Source organism: Balaenoptera borealis, assembly GCF_965194805.1.
Source record: "Balaenoptera borealis genome assembly, chromosome: 6".
In the NCBI taxonomy this organism is placed as follows: domain Eukaryota; kingdom Metazoa; phylum Chordata; class Mammalia; order Artiodactyla; family Balaenopteridae; genus Balaenoptera; species Balaenoptera borealis.
Genome location: NC_138863.1, coordinates 32,703,344 through 32,730,348, shown reverse-complemented (window position 1 = coordinate 32,730,348; position 27,005 = coordinate 32,703,344). Strand labels below are relative to the sequence as shown.

Sequence of the window (27,005 nt, the reverse complement as noted above, 5' to 3'; positions counted from 1 at the left end):
GCGCTCGGCGGCGGCGGGACTGGGGGAGTCGGAGGTTTGGCAGAGCTGTCTGCGCCGACGGACCGGACGCTGCTTCCCCATCCCCCTTCCTGCTGCCTCCTCCTCCCGTCACCTCCTGACCCGCCCGGTCCCTGAGCAACCGCCGGCCCCCGCCCCTTGCCGCTGCCGGGCCTTGGTGGCGCCTTCCGCGCCCCGCCTCGGGCCGTATTCGGGGACCCTCCTGACGAGGCCTACCGTCCCCCGCCCGGACGGGGTCCGCGGGCCCCGAGCCGGCAGGCTGGAGAACGTGGAGGTTAGGTGTCTTAAGGAGGGCTGCTGAGCCCAAGGGCGCACCACCACGGAGAAGGAGGAGGACCCCCTGGGCGGGAGCGCCCGCTGTGTGGTCCTGTGCGCCGCCCCGCATTTTAGGGTTCCTTTTTTCTCTTTATGAGCCCCTTTATACCTTCCTTTTAGAAGGGGAAAGGCGTCCTCCCACACCTTCTCCCAACGCTTTTTGACTTTTTTTTTCGTCTTGAAGTTAGCCAAAGGCCTATGTCTTATCCTCAAACGGTCCCGAGAATAATTCTAATGGAATTTAGTTGTTTTTCTGAGGGAGGATGGGTGGAGAGATACTACTCAGCTCTCCTAGTCGCTTTTTAAGGCGTTCGCCAGAAATCCTTCAAGAGGGGGACTTCTTAAAGAGACGGCAGTTTAGAGTAAGGCAGAACTGGATTGCAGAATTTGGGGCAAAGCGGTATGTGTGCAGGGGAAGACAGCTAAAGCTTTCCTTTGTTACGTTGCTTCAAGATGTACCACAATTAAGTAGACATATGATATTTAAGTCAACCATAGACTGAGAAGGAATTTAAACAGTTGTAAGCGAAAAATAATCTGTTAATAGTGCACAGTGACAATGAAACTAAGACTATTTTCAATTTATTCACCTTCTTAGAATGCAGGCCGTGGAACCCGAATGTCTGGGTTTGAATCCTGCCTCAGTTGCTTATTTATTAGCCTCTCTGTGCCACACCTTGGTCAACTGTGAGATTAAGTGCCACATAGTAGATGTCAGCAGTTTTTACCATCGTTATCCTTTAGATGTCAGTTTAACTGGGAGCTATGGCAACATGAACAAGTAAGAAAGACTAGCCTAATGGTTAGAGGAGTAAAAAGAGGAAGCCTCTGTGCTGAGGGCCTAGGAAGGGATTGGGCTTGCAAATAGAAGCCATGGTCATTTAACCATGTGATTCATTGTAATTGTGAGAATTGTATGCATAAGTTAGACCACCTGAAGTTTGAAACACTTTTTTTTTTCCTCTTTCTTAATTGAAGTCTTGTTATTTAATCCATATTTTTTGAATTTGGTAGAAGTAAAAAGAAATTTGACAGTTTCAGACATCATTTGCTTTTAATCATAAGTAATTTTTGAGTTACAGCAGTAAAATTGTCTGAATTAAAATTCCTAGAACCTGAAATAAAACTTCTAATAGGTTCTTCAGGTAATTTTTAATTGTTACTATATCATTGGTTAAAATATGTTTTAAAATGTGTAATCAGTAGATTAATTCATTTTTAACTATCATTAATTTGAAATTTATCAAAATAAGAAAATACTGTACCTGATATTCAATACAGGTTGATCTTAATTCGAATGGAAAAATTGTCTATGATCAGTAAGATACAGAACTTAAATATGTGCTTAATAAGGTAAAACTTCAATTTACAAAGCAGAAATGTTGAATTCACTAAAATACTCTTTTCATTTGACTGAGACCTTTAGTTAAGGGAAAATTAGTTAACAAGCATTCCAAGATACCTGAACACCTAGTGTGATGGCTTTGGTGTTTTTTCAACTGTGGCTTATGTGTTGTATTTCGTGTTCCCTCTATGTAATACCTAGAGTAGTTAGTATTTTTACTCTGAGTGTTTTTCTTAACTTTGCTTAGAACATTAACTCAAGCTTTTAGTTCTAATGATTTCCTACATGATTCACTTACTAGGTTTCTTATGAAGACACATTGTTATCTGGAGAACTACAGCTTGGAAAATGTTTCTCTTTATTATAGGTTTTTTTCTTTTTTGTATGTAATGGCATGGTGTAGTATGATATAAAGACTGTGCATGGGCTTTGGAGTCCTAATCGGTTTTGGTGATTTTTTCCTACTTAGTTTTGAATCTGAGCTCTAATGTTCTGTGATATTAACCAAGTTACTTGACAGCTTTGGTTTTCTTATCTATAAATAGATAATAAGCTCTACCTTAGAGTCATTGTGAGGATTAAATGAAATAATTTGTAAATCCCTCAAAGAGCAAAGAGGTAAAAAGAGGTATGTATGTACAGGGTAAGAAGTGGGTAGAAACCAAGATGACAGGGAAGTTTATAGAGAGGGCAAACCTTAGATAAAGGAAAAGAGACATTGTGAACACTAGCTTTAAATTTTTTTCACTGAAAAATGAAACGTTGAAGTAGATTGTTTATATATATTTGCATACATTTAACATTTTGGTGTGGATTTAACTAACACAGTACAACTTGCAAAACCCATCTTTTAAGAAATAAATTACTCTATAAAATATTTGTGAATTAGGAGTCTTGATTTAATTTTTGACACCACTGATTCATAGCAATTTTGTATACATCATAGAAGGAACATTGTGTTGTTTACCTACCCTAAAAGATGAGGGAAATTTTATTTTCTAAAGTACTTTTGAGCAGTATTTTTTAATGTATTTAATAAGGTCAGACACTGATTTTAAATATAAGATTTCAATATCCTTTAAATCTTGAGACATTAACCAAAGTACCTAGAATTAAGAGAAACTCTAAACTTCAAGTGGCTTCATCCTTCAGTTAGCCTGTTTGGGGCTTTACTCTTAGATTATTGGTTTTAACAGATAAATTTTACCACACAAAAGTCTATCGGGAAAACGAAAAAAAAAAATCAAATATAAAGACAATTTTTAAGAAATTAAGGCTGAGAATTACCTTTAATGTTTTGAACAAATAGATTTGCTGTTGAACAAAATCAGAAAACAGCAGTAGCCCCAGCATGGTCCACAGAGATTTGAGTAACTACAGCCTGACTAGTGTCTTCCCCTCTGCCATGTATTCAATATGTGTAAACAATAAAAGGCCTTTTTTGCTATAAATTAAAACATTGAACTTCTAATTCTTCCTGATCTTTGCTTTTGGTATAAGGTAAAATCCACTTTTTAAAATGTGATGTGAAACATTCTAGAAAGCAGTTTGCCAGCAAAATTTAATGGCCTTAGTGTGTTTTCTGAACTCCAATTATTATTAACCCTCTAGGTTATATATTTAATACTTTCTCTTTTATTTCTGTTCTCTTTATCCAATCCCAATACTACTTACTTAAGAAATAAGCTTATCAATTTAATTCTAGGATTTTATAGGGAATGGGGTATGAGGAGGGAAGCCCTTATTCTCAAGCTTCTGTGGCTCCAAAATATGTCCAATTAGTAAATATTTTCATTGTGGAGAAAAATGCAATTTACTGTGGATGTTTTTGTTTCTGTAGTAGTTACAGAATGTGAGAGTTGAAACTAGGCCTTAGTCCAAATCCCCAACACAGGGTAGGTCACCTACCCCTGGACACATGCAGTCTTCCATAAAGACAGTCCTAGTCTCTACTTTACTTTAACCGAGTCAATTGCTGGGTAAACTATACCAGGCTGGTAATGGCTATTTTATAGTAAAACCTGCAGTACAAAATCTAGTAGCTTGCTTTATGTGTAGGAAAATAAATATACATTGAATACCTTCTCATTACAGAAAAAATGCTGCTGTGAAGACATAATTATAGCTTTCACATAACTGAAGCCCCAACCATCATGATTTAGTGCCCCCCAAAGGAAGAACTTGAGTGGAAAAGAGAGGGCATTTCTGGGGATAGTAGAATGCTTGAGACCTGAATTTAATCTCAAGCTCCTTCATGAAGGTAATAATTTTATTTTTAACTGATAGAAAGTAACAGCTCTGTAAAAGTTAACTATTGTCTATTACATATTAATGAAAAAGTCAAGTTACACTTTGTATATAGGTACTTTGTTCCGTTTATGGTTACCAGTTGGAAAAGAACATTTTATACCTAGCTATTTAATCTTTTTTTTTTTTTTTTAATCTTAATATCTACATTCTTTGGAACTTTACTTTGACATAGTTAATTGAAAGTTAGGGATAATAATTTATAGCATGTGCTGACATTGAGGTTAGGTGGGAAAATTGGGTATTTTAAGTCACTCTGCAGTTGTCAGGATTGAGGAGTATAATGCAAATTGATGGAAGACTTAGGGGAGGAAGGAGTAATACTTTTCACTTCGTTCAAATTATTTTTTGAAAAGGATGTCTGTAACTTAAAAATGTACTTTTAATCTCCAATTCAACAATGAGTTAGGTCAACAGATATTGAAACCCACTTTTCCATATAATAAACACGAAAACCTTGTTTAACACACAGTATAGAGGTACTGCATACCGAAAGGAAAATTTTGAGTTTTGAATTTCCAGAAGATAGTAGGAAAGAAGTTCTCTTTCATCCATTTGCAGATTCCCAGTCTGGGCAAAGTTCTGAAGTAAGTGGTTTATATTTGGCAAGCTTCCTGTGTTATCCCACCCCTTCACTAATGAACTTCCCCAGGGCATTCATCCTGCCTTCCCTATTCACTGCAGCATCTACCTCAGGTCTGCAGAATCCCTTTTAGGTGCTCTGAGCCTCAAATGTACTTGCGTTCTAACCTCTAAGTTAAACTTTTCGGGTTAGCTGTTTTTAACTCATCTTAACGGAAGAAAGCTATATTTATATAAATTTACACAAATTTGATAATGACTGATAATCTCTCCAGAGTATTTTCTCTTTAAGAAAAAATGCTTATTAACTCCAATGAAAATTTCACCGATGAAATTTCAGATAGGGTAAGAGAAAGTAAATAAAATGAAAAAAAATTTAGATCAGTAGGGATAATTTGTAATGGAATCAGGGCACCTACCAGGAAACTGAGAGTAAGTTTTTAGAATTTTTTTCCCCTAAGCTATTTTTACTTTTTACCTCTCTGTCCCAAGATCCACTTTTGGATCTGTTTACAGAATATTTTCTCAGGGGCTGTAATTCCTGCATAGTTAGAATGCTAGTTTTTTCGTGGGGTCAGAGATCTTTAGATTGCTTGCAGGAGGGCTTTTGTGTGTTAGGGACTGCCTATAATTAAATTTCAACTGGGAAAAGTTGAGAACAAAAATGAACAAAGAATTTCTTTTAGCATCTTTAATTTGTTAACCTATCCCCCAAAAAAAAAAAAAATTAAAGCCATGACTAATGAAGGAGGGAGGTTCGTCTGTTACCTTGAAAGAGTTCCCATTGTAATAATAAAGAATGGGCTTTGGGATCAATGCATGTAGGTTTGAGTTCTTGCTCAGCCACCTAGTATATTTGTAATCTTTGGCGTTACTTAACTGCCTAAATCTTATTTCCTTATGTGTAAATTGGAGCAAGTAACCGAATCACAGGGTTGTTGAAAGGATTAAATAAAATGACATGTATAAAACACTGAGCCTAGTGCTTTACTATGGTAAGTGCTCAATAAATGAAAACCTTATAGCCTTTACCGGTGAGCCTCAGTTTCCTTTTCTGTAAAATGTTGTTAATGGGTCCTATATCACAGAATAGCAGAGTGATTGTTAATAATTCTGGCTAATAATTATTAAGTATAATAAGCGTTCAATAAACATTAAATTATTTTGTAGCTATGATAATTAAATTCATAAACTTCATGTATTCTATCATAATAGTGCTTATATTTAAAAATCAAAATAAAGTCTCAAAAATATTTCTAATCTTAATGTCATCATGTTTAGACAGTGAATATTTCAGTGTATTTAATACACTTTAAAAAATTAAGTTGCATTCTTGACAGCAATTATTTCAGTTTTAAGAAGTCCCTCAGTAGGACTTTATTTTCAATTGGATCTAACTCTGTAAAAGTTTTCTCCTTGAATAGAGTTCTTTTATTTTTATACTCAGTGTACGTTAGAGGTCAGTCAATAAACGATAGTTAAATGAATTTTAAAAGTCATCAAGATAATCAGCTATTAGAAACATAAAATCTAAGAACTGAATGGGATCTTTAAAAAACTAGGAATTGAAGCTCAGGGAAGTTAACATACTGTTTTTTTTCATCAAATCTAGACTGACCCTATGTTCTTTTTCTACTACATTCATCAGATGTGTGAATTTTTAAACTAAACAATAATATTGAAATAGAACTTGTTAGTCATCTGAAAGTAAAATTTTTTGCAATTTTTCAAAGACAGTATAGAAAAGTATATTTAGAAGCTTTATACTAAGCCCAGGTAAGTTTTTATTACATCAATGAGATGACTGATATTTAACAGATTTTTGTCCTTAGGAACCAAGTTATTTATAGATAGGTGAATTTTTTATCTTAGTTTGCATAATTATAGGTAGCAGAAATAATTTATTGAGTATTGACCCTGTACTAGGAACTGCACCAAGCTCTTTGCACACATTATTTTGTTTAATATAACGACCCTCTGAGGGAGATGCAGTATAATTGCCAATTTGCACATGAGAAAAACTAAAGCTCAGAGTAGTTAACTAATTTGACAAGTAAGTATGAAGCTGAAATTCAAACCCAGACCGTATGACTACAGAACACTGTCTTCAGCTATTTTATACATTTTTACTGACAAAACCCTCTCAGTTTTTTTTTTTTTAATAATTTTTTTTAAATTAATTTATTTATTTTTGGCTGTGTTGGGTCTTCGTTTCTGTGCGAGGGCCCTCCCCAGTTGCGGCAAGCGGGGGCCACTCTTCATTGCGGTGCGCGGGCCTCTCACCATCGCGGCCTCTCTTGTTGCGGAGCACAGGTTCCAGACGCGCAGGCTCAGTAGTTGTGGCTCACGGGCCCAATTGCTCCTCAGCATGTGGGATCTTCCCAGACTAGGGCTCGAACCCGTGTCCCCTGCATTGGCAGGCAGACTCTCAACCACTGCGCCACCAGGGAAGCCCAAAACCCTCTCAGTTTTTGTTTTAAAAGTTAATGAAAAAATAATATATTTCTTGTCCACCCTAACTCCAACATTGTTCAGAGTATGGTCACTTAACCTAAAATTTCAAGATAATTACGGAGTTCATATACTATGATTTGTTATTGGCTTCAGTTTACAGACACTCTGCTCTTTTTTTTTTAACTAAAAGACTATTTTTTTCTGAAAGTTTTAGATTTATAGAAAAATTGAGCAGGTAATATAAAGATTTCTTCCTTCCTTTCTTCCATATTCCTTCCCCTACCTTCTCTCCCCTCCATCCTAGCATGCAGTTTTCTCTACTATTAACATTTTGTATTAGTGTGGACCATTTTCTAAAAGTTAATGAACCAATACTGATACATTATAATGAACAGAAGTCCATAGTTTACACTAAGGTTCACTCTTTGTGTTGTACAGGTTTATGGATTAATGTCATGTATTCATCATAACAGTATCATAAAGTATTATCTCATCACCATAAAAATCTCTTGTGCTTTACCTATATGAATTACTGCATCCCCAACCTCTGGCAACTACTGATCTTGATATTGTGTCTATAGTTTTGCCTTTTCAAGAATGTCATATATTTGGAATCATACAGTATGTAGCTTCTTTTACTTATCAGTATGCATTTAAGGTTTTTTCTTGTCTTTTTGTGCCTTCATAGCCTGTTTCTTTTTTTTTGTTTTTGGCTGCCCCTCACGGCTTGTGGGATCTTAGTTCCCTGACCAGGGTTTAAACCCAGGCCCACAGCAGTGAAAGCACTGAGTCCTAACCACTGGACTGCCAGGGAATTCCCAAGCCTATTTCTTTTTAATCACTGAATAATAATTCATTGTATGGATATACCACAGTTGTTTTACCCATTCACTCATTGAAGGACGTCTTGGTTGCTTTCAAGTTTTGGCAGTCATGAATAAAGCTGCTATAACTATCCATGCAGGTTTTTGTGGAACATAAATTTGCAACTCATTTGGGTAATTACGTAGTAGTACAATTGCTGGATTGTATGGTATGCCTATGGTTAACTTTGTAAGAGACTGTCAAACTGTCTTCCAGAGTGGCTGTATGTACGGTTTTGTATCCCAAGCATCAATCAGTGAGAGTTCCTGTTGTTCCACATATTTAGCAACATCTAACAGAGGGTTGTTTTTTTTTTTATTATCCATTCTAATAGGTGTGTTATGATATCTCAGTGATGATTTAATTTGCAGTTCCCTTATGACATATAATGTTGAGCATCTTTTCATATGTGTAATTGCCATCTGTATATCTTCTTTGCTGCAGTGTATCTTCAGGTCTTTTGACCACTTTTTTTTTTTTTTTTTTAATTTATTTATTTATTATTTATGGCTGTGTTGGGTCTTCATCTCTGTGCGAGGGCTTTCTCTAGTTGCGGCAAGCGGGGGCCACTCTTTATCGCAGTGCGCGGGCCCCTCACCATCGCGGCCTCTCTTGTTGCGGAGCACAGGCTCCAGACGCGCAGGCTCAGTAATTGTGGCTCACGGGCTTAGTCGCTCCGCGGCATATGGGATCTTCCCAGACCAGGGCTCGAACCCGTGTCCCCTGCATTGGCTCTCAACCACTGCGCCACCAGGGAAGCCCTTGACCACTTTTTAAATTAGGTTTTTTTCTTATTGTTGAGTTTTAAGAGTTCTTTGCATATTTTGGATACAAATCCTTCATCAGATACATGTTTTGCAAATATTTTCTCCGAGTTTGTGGCTTTTCTTCCCATTCTTTTGATACTGTCTTTTGCAGAGCAGAAGTTTTTTTAATTTTAATGAAGTCTTGCTTGTCAATAATCTCTTTCATGGATCATGCCTTTGGTATATTATACTTAAAACATCATTACTATACTCATGGTCATCTAGGTTTTCTCCTATGTTGTCTTCTAGGAGTTTTATAGTTTTGCATCTTACATTTATGTCTGTGATCCATTTTGAGTTAATTTTTTTGAAGAACGTAAGGTCTGTATCTAGGTTCACTGTTTGTTTTGTTTTGTTTTTTGGGGTGGGCATGTGGCTGTCCCTTTATTCAGCACCATTTGTTAAAGAGACTATCCTCTGTGGTGAGGTGGATGGACCTAGAGTCTGTCATACAGAGTGAAGTAAGTCAGAAAGAGAAAAACAAATACCGTATGCTAACACATATATATGGAATCTAAAAAAAATAATAAAAAGGTTCTGAAGAACCTAGGGGCAGGACAGTAATAAAGACGCAGACGTAGAGAATGGACTTGAGGACACGGGGAGGGGGAAGGGTAAACTGACATGAAGTGAGAGAGTGGCATTGACATATATACACTACCAAATGTAAAATAGATGGCTAGTGGGAAGCAGCCGCGTAGCACAGGGAGATCAGCTCATGCTTTGTGACCACCTAGAGGGGTGAGATAAGGAGGGTGGGAGGGAGATGCAAGAGGGAAGGGATATGGGGATATATTTATATGTATAGCTGATTCACTTTGTTATACAGCAGCAACTAACAGAACAATGTAAAGCAATTATACTCCAATAAAGATGTTATAAAAAAAAAAAGACTATCCTCTATGGGATATATGGGCACATATGCTTTATTTATTTATTTATTTTTAAATAGGATTTTAAAAATATTTATTTATTTTTGGCTGCATTGGGTCTTCGTTGCTGCATGTGGGCTTTTCTCTAGTTGCGTCGAGTGGGGGCTACTCTTCATTGCAGTGTGTGGGCTTCTCATTGCGGTGGCTTCTCTTGCTGTGGAGCACAGGCTCTAGGTGTGCGGGCTTTGGTAGTTGTGGCACGCGGGCTTGGTAGTTGTGGCTTGCAGGCTCTAGAGCGCAGGCTCAGTAGTTGTGGTGCACGGACTTAGTTGCTCTGCAGCATGTGGAATCTTCCTGGACCAGGGCTCGAACCTGTGTCCCCTGCATTGGCAGGCGGATTCTTAACCACTGTGCCACCAGGGAAGTCCGGCACATATGCTTTAATTTCTCTTGTGTAAATACATAAATAGGAATGGCTGGATCATAATTAGGTTCACGTTTAACTTTTTAGAAAACTGCCAAAGTGATTCTCAAAAGAGAATATACTGTTTACATTACCACCAGTAATACATGAGAGTTCCAGTTGCTCCATATCTTCATAAACATTTGATATAATCCATCTTCTAAATTGTAAATATTCTAATAGGTATATAGATGTATATAATTGTGGTTTTAATTTTCATTTCCCTAATGACTAATACTGTTTAGCATATTTTCATTGCTTATTTGCTAGCTGCATATCTTTTTTTCCTTTTTTTTTTTGGCTGTGCCATGTGGCTTGCAAAATCTTAATTCCCCTATCAAGTTCCAAAAAACGTTTATCACCCCAAAATAAAACCTTGTACCCAATTGGCAGTAACTCCCTGTTCTCCCCTCCCCCAAGCCTTGGCATCCACCAGTCTACTTTCTGTCTGTATTTTACCCATTTTGGATATGTTTTATAAATGGAACCATACAATATGTGACCATTTGTGTCCAGCTTCTGTCACTTAGCATAACTTTTTTGAGGTATATATCAGTACTTCAGTCCTTTTTATGGCTAAATACTATTCCATTATATGGATATACCACATTTTATTTATCTGTTCATCAGCTGATGAACATGATGAACATTATGGTTGTTCCAGTTTTGGCTATTATGAATAGTGTTTCTATGAACATTTGTATACAAGTTTATGTTTGAACACCTGTTTTCAATTCTTTTTATCTGTTTATTTAAACTTTATTTTTGTAAATTAATTTTTATTGGAGTATAGTTGCTTTACAATGTTGTGTTAGTTTCTACTGTACAGCAAAATGAATCAGCCATACATATATGTATATCCCCTCCCTTTTGGACTTCCTTCCCACTCAGGTCACCACAGTGCGTTAAGTAGAGTTCCCTGTGCTATACAGGATGTTCTCATTAGTTATCTATTTTATACATAGTATCAATAGTGTATATGTGTCAATCTCAGTCTTCCAGTTCCTTCCACCACCACCCCTTCCCCCTTGGTATCCATACATTTGTTCTCTACATCTCAATTCTTCTGAGTATATACCTACAGTGGAATTGTTTTCATTTGGTAATTCTATGTTTAAATTCTTAAGGAACTGCCAAATTGTTTTTCACAGTACCTGCACCATTTTACTTACCCATCAGCAATGCACAAGGATTCCAGTTTCCCCACATTCTCACCAACCTTTATTTTCTTTTTATTTTGTAAAGTATAGCCTTTACAGTGGATATGAACTAGTATCTCATTGTTGGTTTGATTTGCATTTTCCTAATGACTAATGAACTTGAGCATCTTTAATATGATTGTTGACCATTTGTGTGTTTTCTTTGGAGAAATGTGTATTCAACCCCTTTGCCCATTTTTTAGTAGGTGTGTTTGGGTTATCTTTAATTTAATTTAATTAATTAATTTATTTTTTGGCTGCGTTGGGTCTTCATTGCTGTGCACGGGCTTTCTCTACTTGCAGCGTGTATGGTCTTCTCATTGTGGTGGCCTCTTCTTGCGGAACACAGGCTCTAGGCGTGTGGGCTTCAGTAGTTGTGCCATGTGGGCTCAGTAGTTATGGCTTGCGGGCTCTAGAGCGCAGGCTCAGTAGTTGTGGTGCACGGGCTTAGTTGCTCTGTGGCATGTGGGATCTTCCCGGACCAGGGATCAAACCCCTGTCCCCTGTGTTGGCAGGCAGATTCTTAACCACTGTGCCACCAGGGAAGTCCCTGGGGTTGTCTTTTTTCTGTTGGGTTGTAAGAGATGTTTGTATATTCTAGACCCTTATCAGATATTTGATTTGCAAATATTTTCTCCCATCTGTGGCTTGTCTTTTCACTCATATCATGGTATCCTTTGTGCAAAAAGCTTTTATCTTGCTAATGTCCAATTTATCTATTTTTTTTTTTGACATTTATCCTTCTGGTGTCATATCTAAATCCAAGGTCATGAAGATTTACTCTTATGTTTTCCTCTAAAAATTGTATGGTTTTAGCTCTTTTTAGGTCTCTGATAACTTTTTTGTTCATTTTTGGTATGCAATTGACCCTTAAACAACATGGGTTTGAGCTGTGTGGGTCCGTTTATACTTGGACTTTTTTCAGTAAATACATAGTATAGTACTGTACAATCCACAGTTGGTTAAATTCACAGATGCAGAACTACAGATATGGAGGGCCAACTGTAAAGTTGTACGTGAATTTTCCACTGTGCAGAGAGTTGGTGCCATTAACTTCTGTGTTGTTCGAGGGTCAACCGTATATTATGAGGTAGGGGTGCATTTTAATTGTTTTGTATGTGGCTATTCAGTTGTCCCTGCTCCATTTGTTGAAGAGAGTATTCATTCTCCATTGAATGCTTTTGACACCCTTGTTGAAAATTATTTGCTCAGAGATGTATGAGTTTATTTCTGGACTCTCAATTCTGTTCTGTTGATCTACATGTCTATCCTTATGTCAGTACCACATTCTTTTGTATACCTTAGCTTTGTAGTGATTTTTTTTTAAAGGAGTTTTTTTTTTTAATTATTAGCACCTTTAATTATTATTAATTAATTAATTTATTTATTTGGCTGTGTTGGGTCTTCGTTTCTGTGCGAGGGCTTTCTCTAGTTGTGGCAAGCGGGGGCCACTCTTCATCCTGGTGCGCGGTCCTCTCACTATCGCGGCCTCTCTTGTTGCGGAGCATAAGCTCCAAACGCGCAGGCTCAGCAGTTGTGGCTCACAGGCCTAGTTGCTCTGCGGCATGTGGGATCTTCCCAGACCAGGGCTCGAACCCATGTCCCCTGCATTGGCAGGCAGACTCTCAACCACTGCGCCACCAGGGAAGCCCGGCTCAACCTTTTTGGAATACATATTTCTTCATTTTCAAAGCTTGTCATGCTAATATTAAGTGGTATAATTGTATGTTATGGTAAGAGTTGTGTGTATATAATCTCCACCTGTACCAAGAGATCTCTTTTAAAATTATCTAATGCTATGATAGGGCACACCTCATAAAATTAAAATCATTAATTATTAATCATTTAATCATTAATTAAAATTAAAGATTACATCTTTGTAAAATGAGAATTTTAGAAGAATTTGAAAGGGTGTAACAACAGTACCTGTCACATAGCAGCAATCTTAATAAACCAGTACCTGAGTGCAATTAAGGATAGGGTGAGGAAACTACATAACACTAAGTTTTGCTCTGCCTTCAATTTATTCTGGTGCCTTTGCAAATTATTTAACAAGAATGTTTATTTTATTGATCTTATAGGGTGTAAATGATTTAACCTAAATTGTATAGGGTAACACAGTAGGGGAGATGAAAAATTTATTTAAGACAAACATTCTATTAAAATGTTAAGTGCTTTAGTTGATCAGATATTTAAACTCTTTCAGGTATTAAATAATAGAAGAAAATGGAATTGAATATGATACCAGCATGGAACAGTCTGTTGATTCATTAAGAGTCAACCATAATGATTCTGAAGAGTCAAAAATCGATTCTCAGGTATTTGAAGTAGGGATTCAACTAGGAACTTTTTTCCATTTAAAGGGAAAGCGGCATGCAATTGGACAATTTTTTATGTTTAAGGAATAGTGTTATATTTAATGTATTCAAGAATTTTAACATTTAATTTTTAATAATTCTATCATATATTTAATTTTATAATATAGAGCTTTACTTAATGTATTCATGAAAGTTTATATATAAAGAAAAATATGCATATTGAATTGTAAATATTTCATCATTTCACATTGTATTCCTGTGGACAATTTGAAATAAAATATAATAAAAATCAACAGTTTCACTTGAGAATTTCTGTCTATATCAGTCTGTGAATTGATAACCCTTGCAAAAAGTTAAGTGAATAATTAACTGAAAAATGAATATGTCTCCATCTTTTATTAAAAACATTCTATTTTTTAAAAATTGTAACTTATTTTACAAACACTCAAGTGATTTTTTTTTTTCTTTGCAAAAGCATCTAAGCTGTATGGACTCCAGTGAGCCTTCTTTTGGACAAGATGATTCCCCTAGAGTTTTACCCATTACTACTGCAGTGGATAATTCACTCACATCACAGAATATACCAGGGCCCCTGACTCAGACACAGACTCTTTCTGCAGAGCAATTCCACCTAGTGGACCAAAATGGGCAACCTATTCAATATGAGCTTCAGTCATTGGGGGATTCTAATGCGCAAATGGTGAGTACGTTTTTAAAATAACCAGTTTTCTGCTATTTAGCAAAATGTATTAGTCTTACTAGATGACCTTTATTTCTTGACACTATTGCTTTACATTGCTTTGAAAATACTGTTTCCATGACATTCATTTTTAAGTTATATAAGGATTTTAAAAGATTTCCTTTCAGCACTACAAAGAGTACTTCAAACCAGTATGTCCCAGCTACTATGTCTAGGCAAACAGGTGCTTTGAGATCAGTTGGAAATGTAACATAATCTGTCACTAGTGCTAAAGTGCCAGAGCTTACATATAACTTACATTTATTTTTTGTATATACATTTGACTGAACTCAACGTTGTTTGCTCTATCAACATCTCAGTTATTGATTTGTGTGCCACATGCTGGTATGCTTTCTCGAAGAAAAAGAAAACAATGGAAGTACCAGTGGAATAATGGAATTTAGACATACCCTTACTGATCTTTGTAAGTAGATATGTAGGTGTCATGTGAATAACAATGCATAAAGTTGACAGTGCTGCTTTAAACTGTTAGCCAGAAATATTTATGACCAAGTTCACAGTTGAATAGATGTGGTGATAGATGGTTTTGATTGAAATAAAATTAATGAGAAAAAGTTCTAAATTGCTCTGTGACTAATAATATATTTATATCAGTAATAATATGAAGAATAATGTATCTCTTTTGTTTGCCTGTATTTTCCAAATTTTCTACAACAAATTTTAATTCAGTAATTAAAATTATTTTTAAAATCATAACTTCAATTATAAATTATACTTAAGTAGGCAACCATTTAACCCAAAATTCTTGTTTTTGTTTCTAGTCTAGAGCATTCTAGAGTTAATCTATGTCCTTTTGCTCCCTTATAATCCAGCTAAATTTTGGCATTGAGAGTAATTGGTTGAGAGGTGGCTAACTGTAGACAACTTTTTTGTGTGTATGTTCAGGCTCAACATATTTCTGGGCTTACTTCAGGACTAAAATGCAAAGTTAGGGTATGCTTCTGTAATCATACTGCATCACCAGCAGAGGTTAATATGCAACAAATAATCTAGATGTGAACCAATACATTTTAATATTTCATGTTCAAAATGAAATACTTCTGTAATTTCCCCTCTTATTTGACATTTATTCTAGTTTCTATCAGAACATTTAGAAAGTCTGTGTGTTCTAATGGAAGGATAAAAGAGTCTAAATATATGAAGGGTTATCATTTTACACATGGTACCTTTCCTAAAAAGCATGTTAAAGTTGCTTATTTGTCTGTGTCTGAAAAAAGTTCGAGTTCCCATTCTCTTTGTAATTGTATTAAACGTTGTATCTGAAATGATTATAAAGGTGATTTTACATTGTTTGCAGTAGGAGATGATACAGAGGGTTACTTGAAGTTTTGAAATAGGAAACATGTGGCATGAGCATGAAAATAAATGTAAGGAACACGGAGTGTAAGAAGCTATCTTCTCCAAAGAACCAAAGATCAGAAGGTGGTGATATTCTGGGAAACTTAGTGGAGCTTTTTTGTTTTTATTGTTTATTTTAATAGACTTTAATTTTAAGAGCAGTTTTAGGTTCACAGCAAAATAAGAAGAAAATACAGAGAGTTCGCATATACCCCCAGCCTCCATATGTGCGTAGTCTTCCCATTATCAGAGTCTCCACCAAGTGGAGCTTTTTGTAAAAAATGACTTTTTTTTTTTTTTTTTTTAAGTATGATTTTTTTTCACATAGAAGCTTTCACGGAACTAGTAAAGATTCTGTAGTGGGTGAATCTGCAATGGATGAGAGGAGGTTTTGGAGTGAAGCAGGGATGATATTTTTCATTTACTAGAAATATTGTACACAAAGAACCCAGTAAATATAAAACTACTCATTAGCCAAGATTTTCTGATGATTTTCATGGTCGGCCTCAAAGAAAATGTATGGCAGCAGATGACTCTTCAAAACTATGTTTATTTTCATAGCAAAGATTAAAGATAATTACTTTTTTTGGTAATAGAAAAAGTAATATTATCATCACCATTGTCAAATTATATGAATTAAAAATAGTTTTTTAGGTAACAGGTGGAATAAGCTAAGGAAACAGAAAATGGAGGAGACTCTTTTCCACTGTGCTTGGGAAACAGTTTCAAAATTAAGGGGATATTCCACAGATCAGTCTTAATTATGAACTTTTCATATGGTTGAATAAATTATAACTTTATTATATGTGTTTTATTTGGATTTAAAAATAACCACAGCACTCTTATTTTCTAAGAATGAATGAAAAATTTTCACACATATTTAATCTCATTTACAGGGAGTAAAGAATTAACAACAGTATTATTACTATTGCCTTTTAAAGTCCAGTAGGGTTTTCGTATTGTTTTATTTTTGTCTTTTTTTAGGTTAAGTAACATCGTCAGATATTGGGAGACAGTACAGAGTACTGTTAAAAGGAGTCAGACTACTTGGGTTTGAATTTCACCTCAGGACTACATAGCTCTGATTTACCTTGCATGAGTTTTGTAACCACTGTGTTGCAATTTCCTCATGTATAAAATGTATATAGTTCGTATACATGTCATGAAGATTAAATAACGTAATATTGGGTTGGCCAAAAAGTGCCTTTGGTTTTTAAGTAAAAATAAAAGACACATTTTTCATCTTCACCAAGAACTTTATTGAACAATGTATTCACCCTTTTGTTCCACTACCTTCTGCCATTTTTCAGGCAACTTCATAATTCCATCTTCCCAAAACTTTTTATCTTTTTGAGCAAAGAACTCTTGCAGGTGCCTTTTACAGTCTTCCAGGGAATTGAAATTTTTTCCATTAAGAGAATTTTGTAAAGACCAAAATAAATGGAAATCCGAAGGTGCAATGTCTGGTGAATACGGTGGATGCATCAGAACTTCCCAGCCAAGCTGTAACAGTTTTTGCCTGGTCATCAAAGAAACATGCAATCTTGCATTATCCTGATGGAAGATTATGCATTTTCTGTTGACTAATTCCGGATGCTTTTTGTCGGGTGCTGCTTTCAGTTGGTCTAACTGGGAGCAGTACTTGCTGGAATTAATCGTTTGGTTTTCCAGAAGGAGCTCATAATAGAGGACTCCCTTCCAATCCCACCATATACACAACCTCACCTTCTTTGGACGAAGACCGGCCTTTGGTGTAGTTGGTGGTGGTTCATTTCGCTTGCCCCACAATCTCTTCCGTTCCACATTATTGTACAGTATCCACTTTTCATCACCTGTCACAATTTGTTTTAAAAATGGAACGTTTTCATTACGTTTAAGTAGAGAATCGCATGCGGGAATACAGTCAAGAAGGCTTTTTTCGCTTAACTTATGTGGAACCCAAACATCAAAGCGATTCACATAACCAAGCTGGCGCAAATGATTTTCAGCGCTTGATTTGGGTATTATGAGTATGTCGGCTATCTCCTGCGTGGTATGATGTTGATTATTCTCAGTGTCTCGATTTGATCGCTATCAACTTCAAGTGGTCTACCTGACCGTGGAGCATCATCCAGCGGGAAATCTCCAGCATGAAACTTCGCAAATCACTTTTGACACGTTCAGTCAGACACAGCGCCTTCTCCATGCCACTGCACAAATCTTTTTTTGCGTTTCAGTTGCATTTTTACCTTTCTTGAAATAATAAAGCGCATAATATGACGAAAATGTTGTTTTTTTTCTTCCATCTTCAGTGTTAAAATGGCTACACAAAAATTCACCAATTTTGGGACTTCCCTGGTGGCGCAGCAGTTAAGACTCCGAGATCCCATTGCAGGGGGCCTGGGTTCCATCCCTGGTCAGGGAACTAGATCCTACATGCATGAAGCAACTAAGAGTTCACATTCTGCAACTAAGGAGCCCACTGGCTGCAACTGAGGAGCCCACGTGCTGCAACTAAGGAGCCCACCTGCAGCAACTAGAACCCTGCGCAACCAAAAAAAAAAAAGTATGATGCTAATAAACATCTATAAAAAAATCACCAATTTTGATCAGTTTTTTTTTTAAATGCACACTGATATGACAGCTTCACATAAAATCTAACAAAATTGTTTTGAATGAAGTTAAAGTCAACTAAGTGCTACTAGAGCCATCTTACGGAAAAAACCGAACGAACCTTTTAGCCAACCCAATGCATGTAAAGTCCTGCCGCTTAGTATGAACTCCACAAGTGAAAAGGAATTATCATTTTCAGAGTTTACAGTTGACTTTCATGCTGAAGTAATAAGAGGTATAAGAGATATGGCAAGATATTTCTATCTCAAGAAATTTGACAAATACTTGGGGAAGGAAAAAATTTCTACTCTTAATTTCTGGGAAATGTTTATGATTATATTTAAAGCTTTCTGTTTTGTTGAGGTTTAAGGGTTTTTTTTTTTCCAAATTTAAAGTTTTTCAAATGGCCCTCTCTAAAAGTGATGCGTCTCTATCAGGCCATCAGCAAAGTTTTCATGTTTTACATGGCAAAAGGGAAGTTTGAGAAAGTGGGTTGGAATGATTAAGGAGAGTTATTTGCCCTAGGGAAAACTGAGGACAGGGGATTTCAGGTAAAACAGTAAAACTGTTAGTAGAAGAGTAGTTTTTAGGTAATAAAATTTATAAGGTATCCAGAAAGTCTGGAAATATAGGATAAACTTAATTTTAAATAATATATTAGTTATATTTTTAAATGATAGGCTCAAAATGTTTTTCTTCAACTTTAGATGCTTTCTTAGTTGACATTCCTTTAAATTTGAGGCACAGAGTTCATTTGTTAAACTGAAAAAAACAACAAAAACCCCAAAGGAAATAATAAATATACAATTTCCCTATGTTTTCAGACTTTTGGGTCACTCTGTAGTATTTCTTATAGACCAAGACAGGATATATAAAAATGCAGAGATATAAAAATAAATCCTGTTTAATTAGACATCTAACAAGTTACTGTTTTTAAATGAAAATGACTTAATATATGAGGCCAGTGATTATCACACAAATAGGTCAAATGTGTGGATAATACAGTGTGGATAATACATTTACTTTTTTCTACAGTAAGTAGAAAAAAGTAAATATGTTTAGTCAGAGACTTACTTGTTCAGGTTACTAAGTAATGAGACCTCACGTCCATGTAATGATTAAGACCATAGGTGGTTAAGATCATAGGACATAGGATCAAACTGCCTGTTTTGAATCCTAGCTTTACCACTTATCAATTGTGAGACTTCGGGAAAAAATTTTTAGGTACCTCAGTGTTTTCATCTATAAAGTGAAGAAAATGATAGTATCTGCTGTAGAGGTAGGCATGTCTAATAATTTTTTAAGTAATGATTCTTTTGAATCATTGTAGACTTATGCATTTGATTTTTTTAAAATGCTTCCAAGATGATTGTTGCCAGCCCATCAGAAAATGGACAGGTGCTGCGAGTAATTCCATCTACCCAGACAGGAACGACACAAGTGATTGTACCTCAGGGGCAGCTTGTGGATGTGAATAGTCCTCAGGGTGAGTAATCATGGGATATAGGGGATTTAACAACGTTTTAAAGAACAAACGTATACTCAGAAAATCACCTCATGAAAGTCAGTGCTAAAATTGATCTCTTTGGGTAAGATTGTGAACTGAATGATTAGAAAAAGCTTCTTAGCCCAAATAAATTTCAAGTTCATTTTTCAACTCCTGTCTAGGTTAGCTGTCTATTTCATTTTGGAATTCTGTGAAGCTGGTTGACTCTTGCTTCCTCTCAAATGACCAGTGAGCATAAAATAAATTCTTCTTAATTTTAATAACAGTAACAATGACAGCAACAATAACAAGAATATAGTGCTAATAGCTACTGGAGAAATTTTTATTTTATGTTTTTATCAATGTTGTTGTTAGACACGTGACACTTTCTTTTTTTTAACTATTCTCATCCTCTTTGCTCTTTTCCTCTTTGTTCCTTCAGATTCAGAAAGAATCATGCTCCCTGTTTTTTTTTATAAATTTATTTATTTATTTTAATTTATCTTATTTATTTATTTTTTGGCTGCATTGGGTCTTCGTTGCTGTGCATGAGCTTTCTCTAGTTGTGGTGAGCGGGGGCTGCTCTTCGTTGTGGTGCGCAGGCTTCTCATTGCGGTGGCTTCTCTTGTTGCGGAACATGGGCTCTAGGCTTGTGGGCTCAGTAGTTGTGGCTCATGGGCTCTAGAGCACAGGCTCCGTAGTTGTGGCGCACGGGCTTAGTTGCTCTGTGGCATGTGGGATCTTCCCGGACCAGGGTTCGAACCCGTGTCCCCTGCATTGGCAGGTGGATTCTTAATCTCTGCACCACCAGGGAAGTCCATATTTATTTTTTTTTTATTTTTGGCTGCCTTGGGTCTTCGTTGCTGCACGTGGGCTTTCTCTAGTTGCAGCGAGCGGGGGCTACTCTTCGTTGTGGTGTGCGGGCTTCTCATTGTGGTGGCTTCTTTTGTTTCAGAGCATGGGCTCTAGGTGTGTGGGCTTCAGTAGTTGTGGCGTGTGTGCTCAGTAGTTGTGGCTCACAGACTCTAGAGTGCAGGCTCAGTAGTTGTGGCACATGGGCTTAGTTGTTCCGCGGCATGTGGGATCTTCCTGGACCAGGGCTCGAACCTGTGTCCCCTGCATTGGCAGGCGGATTCTTAACCGCTGCACCACCAGGGAAGTCCCCCTATTTCTTTTTATTTTATTCTTTTTTTACCTATTTGTTAATATCCCTATTAGTTCTTTTCCTTTTTCTTCCCTTCCATCTATTTGAATCTCTTTTCTAACATCATAGCTACACTGTTGTCGTTTTTTCATAGATAATGGTTTAGGGCAAATATTCTTACTTTAGTGTTACGATTCTTTGTCTTTGATAACAGTTGTTACAACTTAAGGAAAAAAATACATATTTTGCAGAAAACATTACAAACATGGTATAGAAACTAAAAGGAATTAGTTTTACATTTTCCTATTATATTGTGATACTATTAATATAACAATTACTTCTACCACTTTCATATCCTAGCTGTTCAATATAAGTTCCAAAACTTAGTTACAAAACTTCAGTAGTCAGTATTACAGTTTAAAAGTAAGCAAGTTTATCAGAGAAATTCTCAATAAAGTATAAGTTTTATTATCTTTAGCTTCAGAGCATATCTTTCCTATTTCAAATGTATTAGTTCCAGTTCATTACATTCTCATGGTCTTATTCAAGATATTGATGTTGCTTTGTTCTTGTTCTTATTGTTAAGATGTCTCTGAAGAGAAACTCAGTGACAGAAACTTACCAACTGTAAGAGTGGATTCTCTAGCAGACAATAACAGTAGTTACATTCTTCATCCACAAGCATCCCTCACATTGCCCAAAAAGACAGTGACCAGGTGAGTCAATGAGAAAGAGGAGCTCATCTTTGGCTATCACCATGGAAATCTCTTTTTACATTATCACATTTAAAGCTGGCTGACTATAGAGAAGATCAGAAATTCAGAAAATAGAATAAACCATCATCAAATACATCCTTAATCATTTTAATAACATCTTGGCAATAAGGGAGCTACTTTAGAATCTATAAAAGGCCAACGTGCTACTTTTCCTCAGTGACATTTGCCTGTTATCTTTTGAAGCAATCTGTAAACATCTGACACTAGTAGAGTTTTTTAAAAAAAGAAATATCCATTCTAGGTCCTATAATTTTTAATGGTTCATCACACTTCTATGCATTTAATTCCTCTGTGGTAAAGTGTTTAAAATGTTTTTTGTTAATGTCTATTCAGCTTTTATTTTTGCCTTAAAATAACACTGTTTATAATAATTTAGGGAAATACAGACAGGGTTTTGTATTATTTATATTTTAATTGTTCTGTGAAAATATTTTAAAGGTAACATAATATTTGTGACATTTAACTTTAGAACTTGACGTAATATTCTTGTTACTGTTAATAAGTCACCTGAAGATGGTTTATTTGCTCATTTTTTGTTAAATGAAAAATAATTATATGAGAAGAATACAAAATAAGCTCTGAGAAAGATATATAAAACACTTGAATTTGTTGAAACTAAGGTATGTGGAAGAACAAAGTTAGACTTTTGCTTTAGCAATTGATAAAATAGTAATGATTAAAAAAAGCGTAATTACATCCATCAGACCAATCTGTCATTATTATTACAATTTCTAATTGCTGACCTCAGTATTGTCTTTGACTGGCTAAGAGGATAAAGCAACTGAATGCTGTGTGTGTGTGTGTGTGTGTGTGTGTGTGTGTGTGTGTGTCACTTGTAATATATATTTATATATATCCCCCCCCCCCATCCCAGAATACTTGAAGAACCTTTTTTGGCTCCACTCCAGCCACTTTCTTCTAACACACCTATATGGGCCTGTCGTCTTAGGAGCTGTGAGGTGAGTTAAAAAATAATCCTTATGTAGATTCACTTAGTTGATTATAACTACAATTCATCCCAAAATGTCCACTTTTGAGTACAACTAATAGAAGCTGTATCTGTAATATTTGGTTCATGTTTGTGCTCTTTTATTCCTTAGAGCTTGTAAGCTCTGTTAAAGCAGAGATCTTATAAATCCCTTCACACTTCACTGTCATTTCATTTCTTCTCTTACAAATCTTTTCCCTTGTCTTCCGTAAAACTTCACTATCATGTTTCTCTACTTTTTATCCTTTAATCATTCCTTCTCTTTCTTTGCTTGGCATTTATTTCTTTTCATGTTCTCAGCGGAAATTCTTCAAGGTTCACCATTTGACCTTGTCTTATTTCTCTACATTTTATCCCTTGTAGAGCTTAACAGCTTTGTTGACTTTCAATTCTCAGTTTTATAAAAATGATTCCCAAATCTCTATCACCAGTTCTTTAATTCTGCCCTTGCTTTTGTCCCAGATCTCTAGCTACTTACTTGAAGCTTTACTTAGATTTCACCTCAAATTCACCATATCTAAAGAGAAATTATCTGCCATACGACAACTAGCTCTACTTCCTAAATTCCTTGTCTATGTAGTAACAAATACCATCTCCTTAGATACAAAGTTTTAGACTAATTTCTTCCTTTCCCGTATTCAGATAGTCACCTGATTCTTCTAGTTTTTTTCTTTAAAGTGGTTTAAAGGGAGCTTTTTCCACAGACCTTTGTTATCTTGAACTCAATTATGGTAACAGCCTTCCCATTAATCTCTTTGACTCTTCCATTTCTAGTCCTTACTGTGTGGTTTTCTAAAACTACTTATCTTTAAATATTACTTTCATTGTCTTTTCTCACTGCCCAATAAGCTCAGTGTTATTTTTCCACATCATTTAGCCACTTGTTACTAGCTTTCAAGGTCTTCTATAATCAGGTATCACCTTATCTTATCCTTTTTTATTTCCTGCTTTTCTCCAATTCATCTTTCATTCGTGTTAGCCAAGTCTTCCTACTTGGTACACAGAGTTCAGAATCTTCCTTTATCTCCTCCTTCACTTGTGTTTATTTCCATTTCCTAATATGTTATTTTTTCTTCTACTTACCTTTCTAACTACTATTCTTCAAATCCCAATGCAAGTCCTATATGTCTTTTCTGTAATAGTCTAATGATTACTTTATCTTTTACCTATTTATCTCTTAAAATTTTATTTATTTATTTATTTGGTTGTGCCGGCTCTTAGTTGCAGCAGGCGGGCTCCTTAGTTGCAGCTCATGGGCTCCTTAGTTGTGACAATGTGAACTCTTAGTTGCGGCATGCATGTGGGATCTAGTTCCCCAACCAGGGATCGAACCTGGGGCCCCCTGCATTGGGAGCGCGGAGTCTTATCCACTGCGCCACCAAGGAAGTCCCTATTTATCTCTTAAAATTCTTTGATAATTATTACCATTACCATTCTTAATTATTTGCTAGCTTGGGTTGTTCACTATTATATACCTTTTCGACTATACACTTTTTGAGGAAAAGGACCATGCGCTTCTACATATAAACCATACATGGTAATGAGTATTTAATTATTAAAATGCTTCGTTGTTTTAAACAAATCTTAAAATATGGCAAGGAAAAACATTACTTGAGTTTTAGTATTTTGAGAAAATTTCTAATCATGAAGTCTAATGATGTATTACATTTGTTAGGACATTATCACTGTTGTTGCTTTTCTAAATGTTATGTACGTATGTATGTATAGACAGTAAGATTTTTTTTCCCCTCACACTTTTTGTTAGTCATAGTTTTTCAGTGGTTTCCTAAAGGTACTATTCTTGTCATTTGATGAGGGTTTTTAAAATCATTATTATAAACTTCATGAAATGCTATGGACATTAAAGCATTAGCAATTATGTGGCCAAATTACTTCATTTTACACCATGGTACATTGTGTAGCTTATCTAACATCATATATCTTGTAAGAAATTAGTTAAAACTGTCCAACAGCCTGAATTATCTCAAAGAGTGAAGGATTCTTTTTCTCCAAGCTATATCAATAGTGAAAAACATTTTTGGTTAATGGCTGAAGAAATATTTTCTGCATTTTGCTTAAAAATATTGTTTAGTAGTCCTTCTTACTTTTTGAATTTCCATTTAAAGGTATTTTTCTTATAGACATTTTTTAGATTTGACCAAAATCTATTAGTTGGACAAATTTCAATACTGCATTAAACTTTTATCTCCTGATATGGGCCTGACTGCATTGTACTAATTCTGAATTTTTCCTTTTATTAACATTATATGCTGTATTCATTTTATTTGTAAAAAAATGCTATAGCTAGACTTTATGTTCCTACTTTTATTTGTAGGGATATTTTGATGAGGAAATATCTAGGCTAGAAGAAAATTCATAAGCATAGGCATTTTCGTTATTTTTAGGGGAAATTGTAGATAATGTATTGTTTGGAATCAGAATATCTCTTTTTATTATGGCTCAAAGTATACCTACAACAGTATGTTGATACCTTCCTTTTGTTAAATGTATTCTTGCCAGGTGAAATGTTTAGTCTAATTAGGAGGAAAAAGATCTCTATTCCACATCTCTGCTCTTATTCCCTATAAGGGAGAAACATACATGGAATCAATTCTAGGTCTAAATGCATTTCAGTTTAAGAGATCACAGTTAAAAAATTTCTCTGGGTATAGAAAAAGCTTTTCTTCTAGTTGAGGGATACTCACAAGGTTGTGGATAGATACTATCAATTTATTTACATGATTTGTTTATACCTTGCCTTATTTCGGGAAGAATTTAAGACAGCTTACAAAAATACTTAAAAATATATTAGCAAGGTGGAAGTTAAAATTGGGAGCTAAAGAATAAAGAACAAGAATGGAACCATAAAATGGAAGTAAGAAATGTATATCTGAATGAGTGATATGTGTGTGTGAATTTCTACATGCAGAAAATAGGAGATTCATACCGTGGCTACTGTGTAAGTGAGACTGAATTAGAAAGTGTCCTAACATTTCACAAGCAGCAAACACAGAGTGTTTGGGGGACCCGCCAATCTCCAAGCCCAGCCAAGCCAGCTACACGCTTGATGTGGAAATCCCAGTATGTCCCATATGATGGAATCCCATTTGTCAATGCAGGTACTTTTTTAAAGATTTATTTTAAAAAGTTCAGCAGCAGCCATGATCCATTGTGAAAATGTGGTTTTCCTAAGGTGATAACATTTTCATTTTGGTAGATGACAACTGACTGTTAATTGTTGAAAATGTGTATTAAACTAAAAAGAAAACTTACAGTAAATATAACGAATTATTTTATGTTGTAAAATTGTATTTTAGTATATTAGGGTAAATAAATAATACTTCATACTGAAAAATAGAAAGTAAAAAATATTTAAATTCCGCGTAGACCTATTTAATAAAAATCAAACCATAGAGCAATTTTATTATTTTAAATGTGTATAGCTGGTTGGGTTTTTTTTTTTTTTTTCCATCCAATCCTGATAGTCTCTCCTTCTCTTTTGATTTGTCTTTTGGGAAAAAAATCGGTGTCCATTTTATATAGTGTATAACTCAGGAGTTACTGTATAGAACTGGTATACAATCTGGAGTTATTATATAGAATTCTAATATTAGGGTTCTCAAGTATCAGGTATGTTACATACAGCATTCTCAAACACTGGGCTAGTGTTTACTAAAGCAGTAGAGTTTCAAACAATTCCCAGAGAGTCACCCTAGGACTAGTCAGACCTCAAAGAACCTAAGAATAAGTGATTTATTTCAGAAATATGGGGGCATTGATTCCACTGGAAGAGTTGCAGCCTCATCCTGGACCTCTGAGGGTAAAGAGAACTACTTAGAGGAAGCTGAGATAAATGTAACCGCTTCTGCCCAGGTTTTATTCTCCTCCCCAGTTCAAATCCCTTCTTAACTCTCCTCAGGCAGCTACTACATGAATTTGGTGTGTATTTTTATACTTTATCATACATGTTTGTATTTATAATAATATATTTTATTGTTTTGAACATTTTAAAGTATATGTAAGTAATAAACTATAGATATTCTTAGGTAAATTTTTCACTCATTCTTATTTTTGAAATCTATCCATATTGATAATTATAAATTCTAGTTAACCCAATTTAATTATTATATAATTTAACATTATATAATAATCTATTACTTAAATTTGGTCATTCCAACATATGACCAAACTGCAATTATTTTTCTACTAATGATCATTTAGGTTGTTTCCAGATTTTCAATATTACAAAAAATTCTATGGTCTAACCTCCATGATACATGTTTTCTGTTGGAAGGTTGTAAGTAGTTTACTAGAGTGTGTTCATTAAAGTGGAATTACTTTACAAGATTATCTCAAGTTGCTCTCTGAGGTGGTGTTC

The 27,005-nt window shown here is 35.4% G+C and overlaps 1 protein-coding gene across 5 annotated transcripts in view; it reads left to right on the top strand.

The window, feature by feature from the left end:
- The first annotated feature begins 172 nt into the window (after nucleotides 1–172).
- The window catches only part of CARF (calcium responsive transcription factor), a 94,635-nt gene continuing 67,802 nt past the window's right edge, over nucleotides 173–27,005 (top strand). For 4 of the 5 annotated variants that reach the window (XM_082397065.1, XM_082397064.1, XM_082397063.1 and 1 more), the window contains exons 1-8: nucleotides 173–292; nucleotides 3,773–3,938; nucleotides 13,432–13,543; nucleotides 14,019–14,243; nucleotides 19,599–19,719; nucleotides 21,450–21,579; nucleotides 22,514–22,598; nucleotides 25,557–25,746. In XM_082397065.1, the coding sequence (XP_082253191.1) occupies nucleotides 13,475–13,543; nucleotides 14,019–14,243; nucleotides 19,599–19,719; nucleotides 21,450–21,579; nucleotides 22,514–22,598; nucleotides 25,557–25,746 (820 nt within the window). In that variant the 5' untranslated portion in view covers nucleotides 173–292; nucleotides 3,773–3,938; nucleotides 13,432–13,474. Of the gene's footprint in view, nucleotides 293–3,772; nucleotides 3,939–4,457; nucleotides 4,573–13,431; nucleotides 13,544–14,018; nucleotides 14,244–19,598; nucleotides 19,720–21,449; nucleotides 21,580–22,513; nucleotides 22,599–25,556; nucleotides 25,747–27,005 lie in introns of all 5 variants that reach the window. The other variant, XM_082397061.1, reaches the window with a different exon arrangement.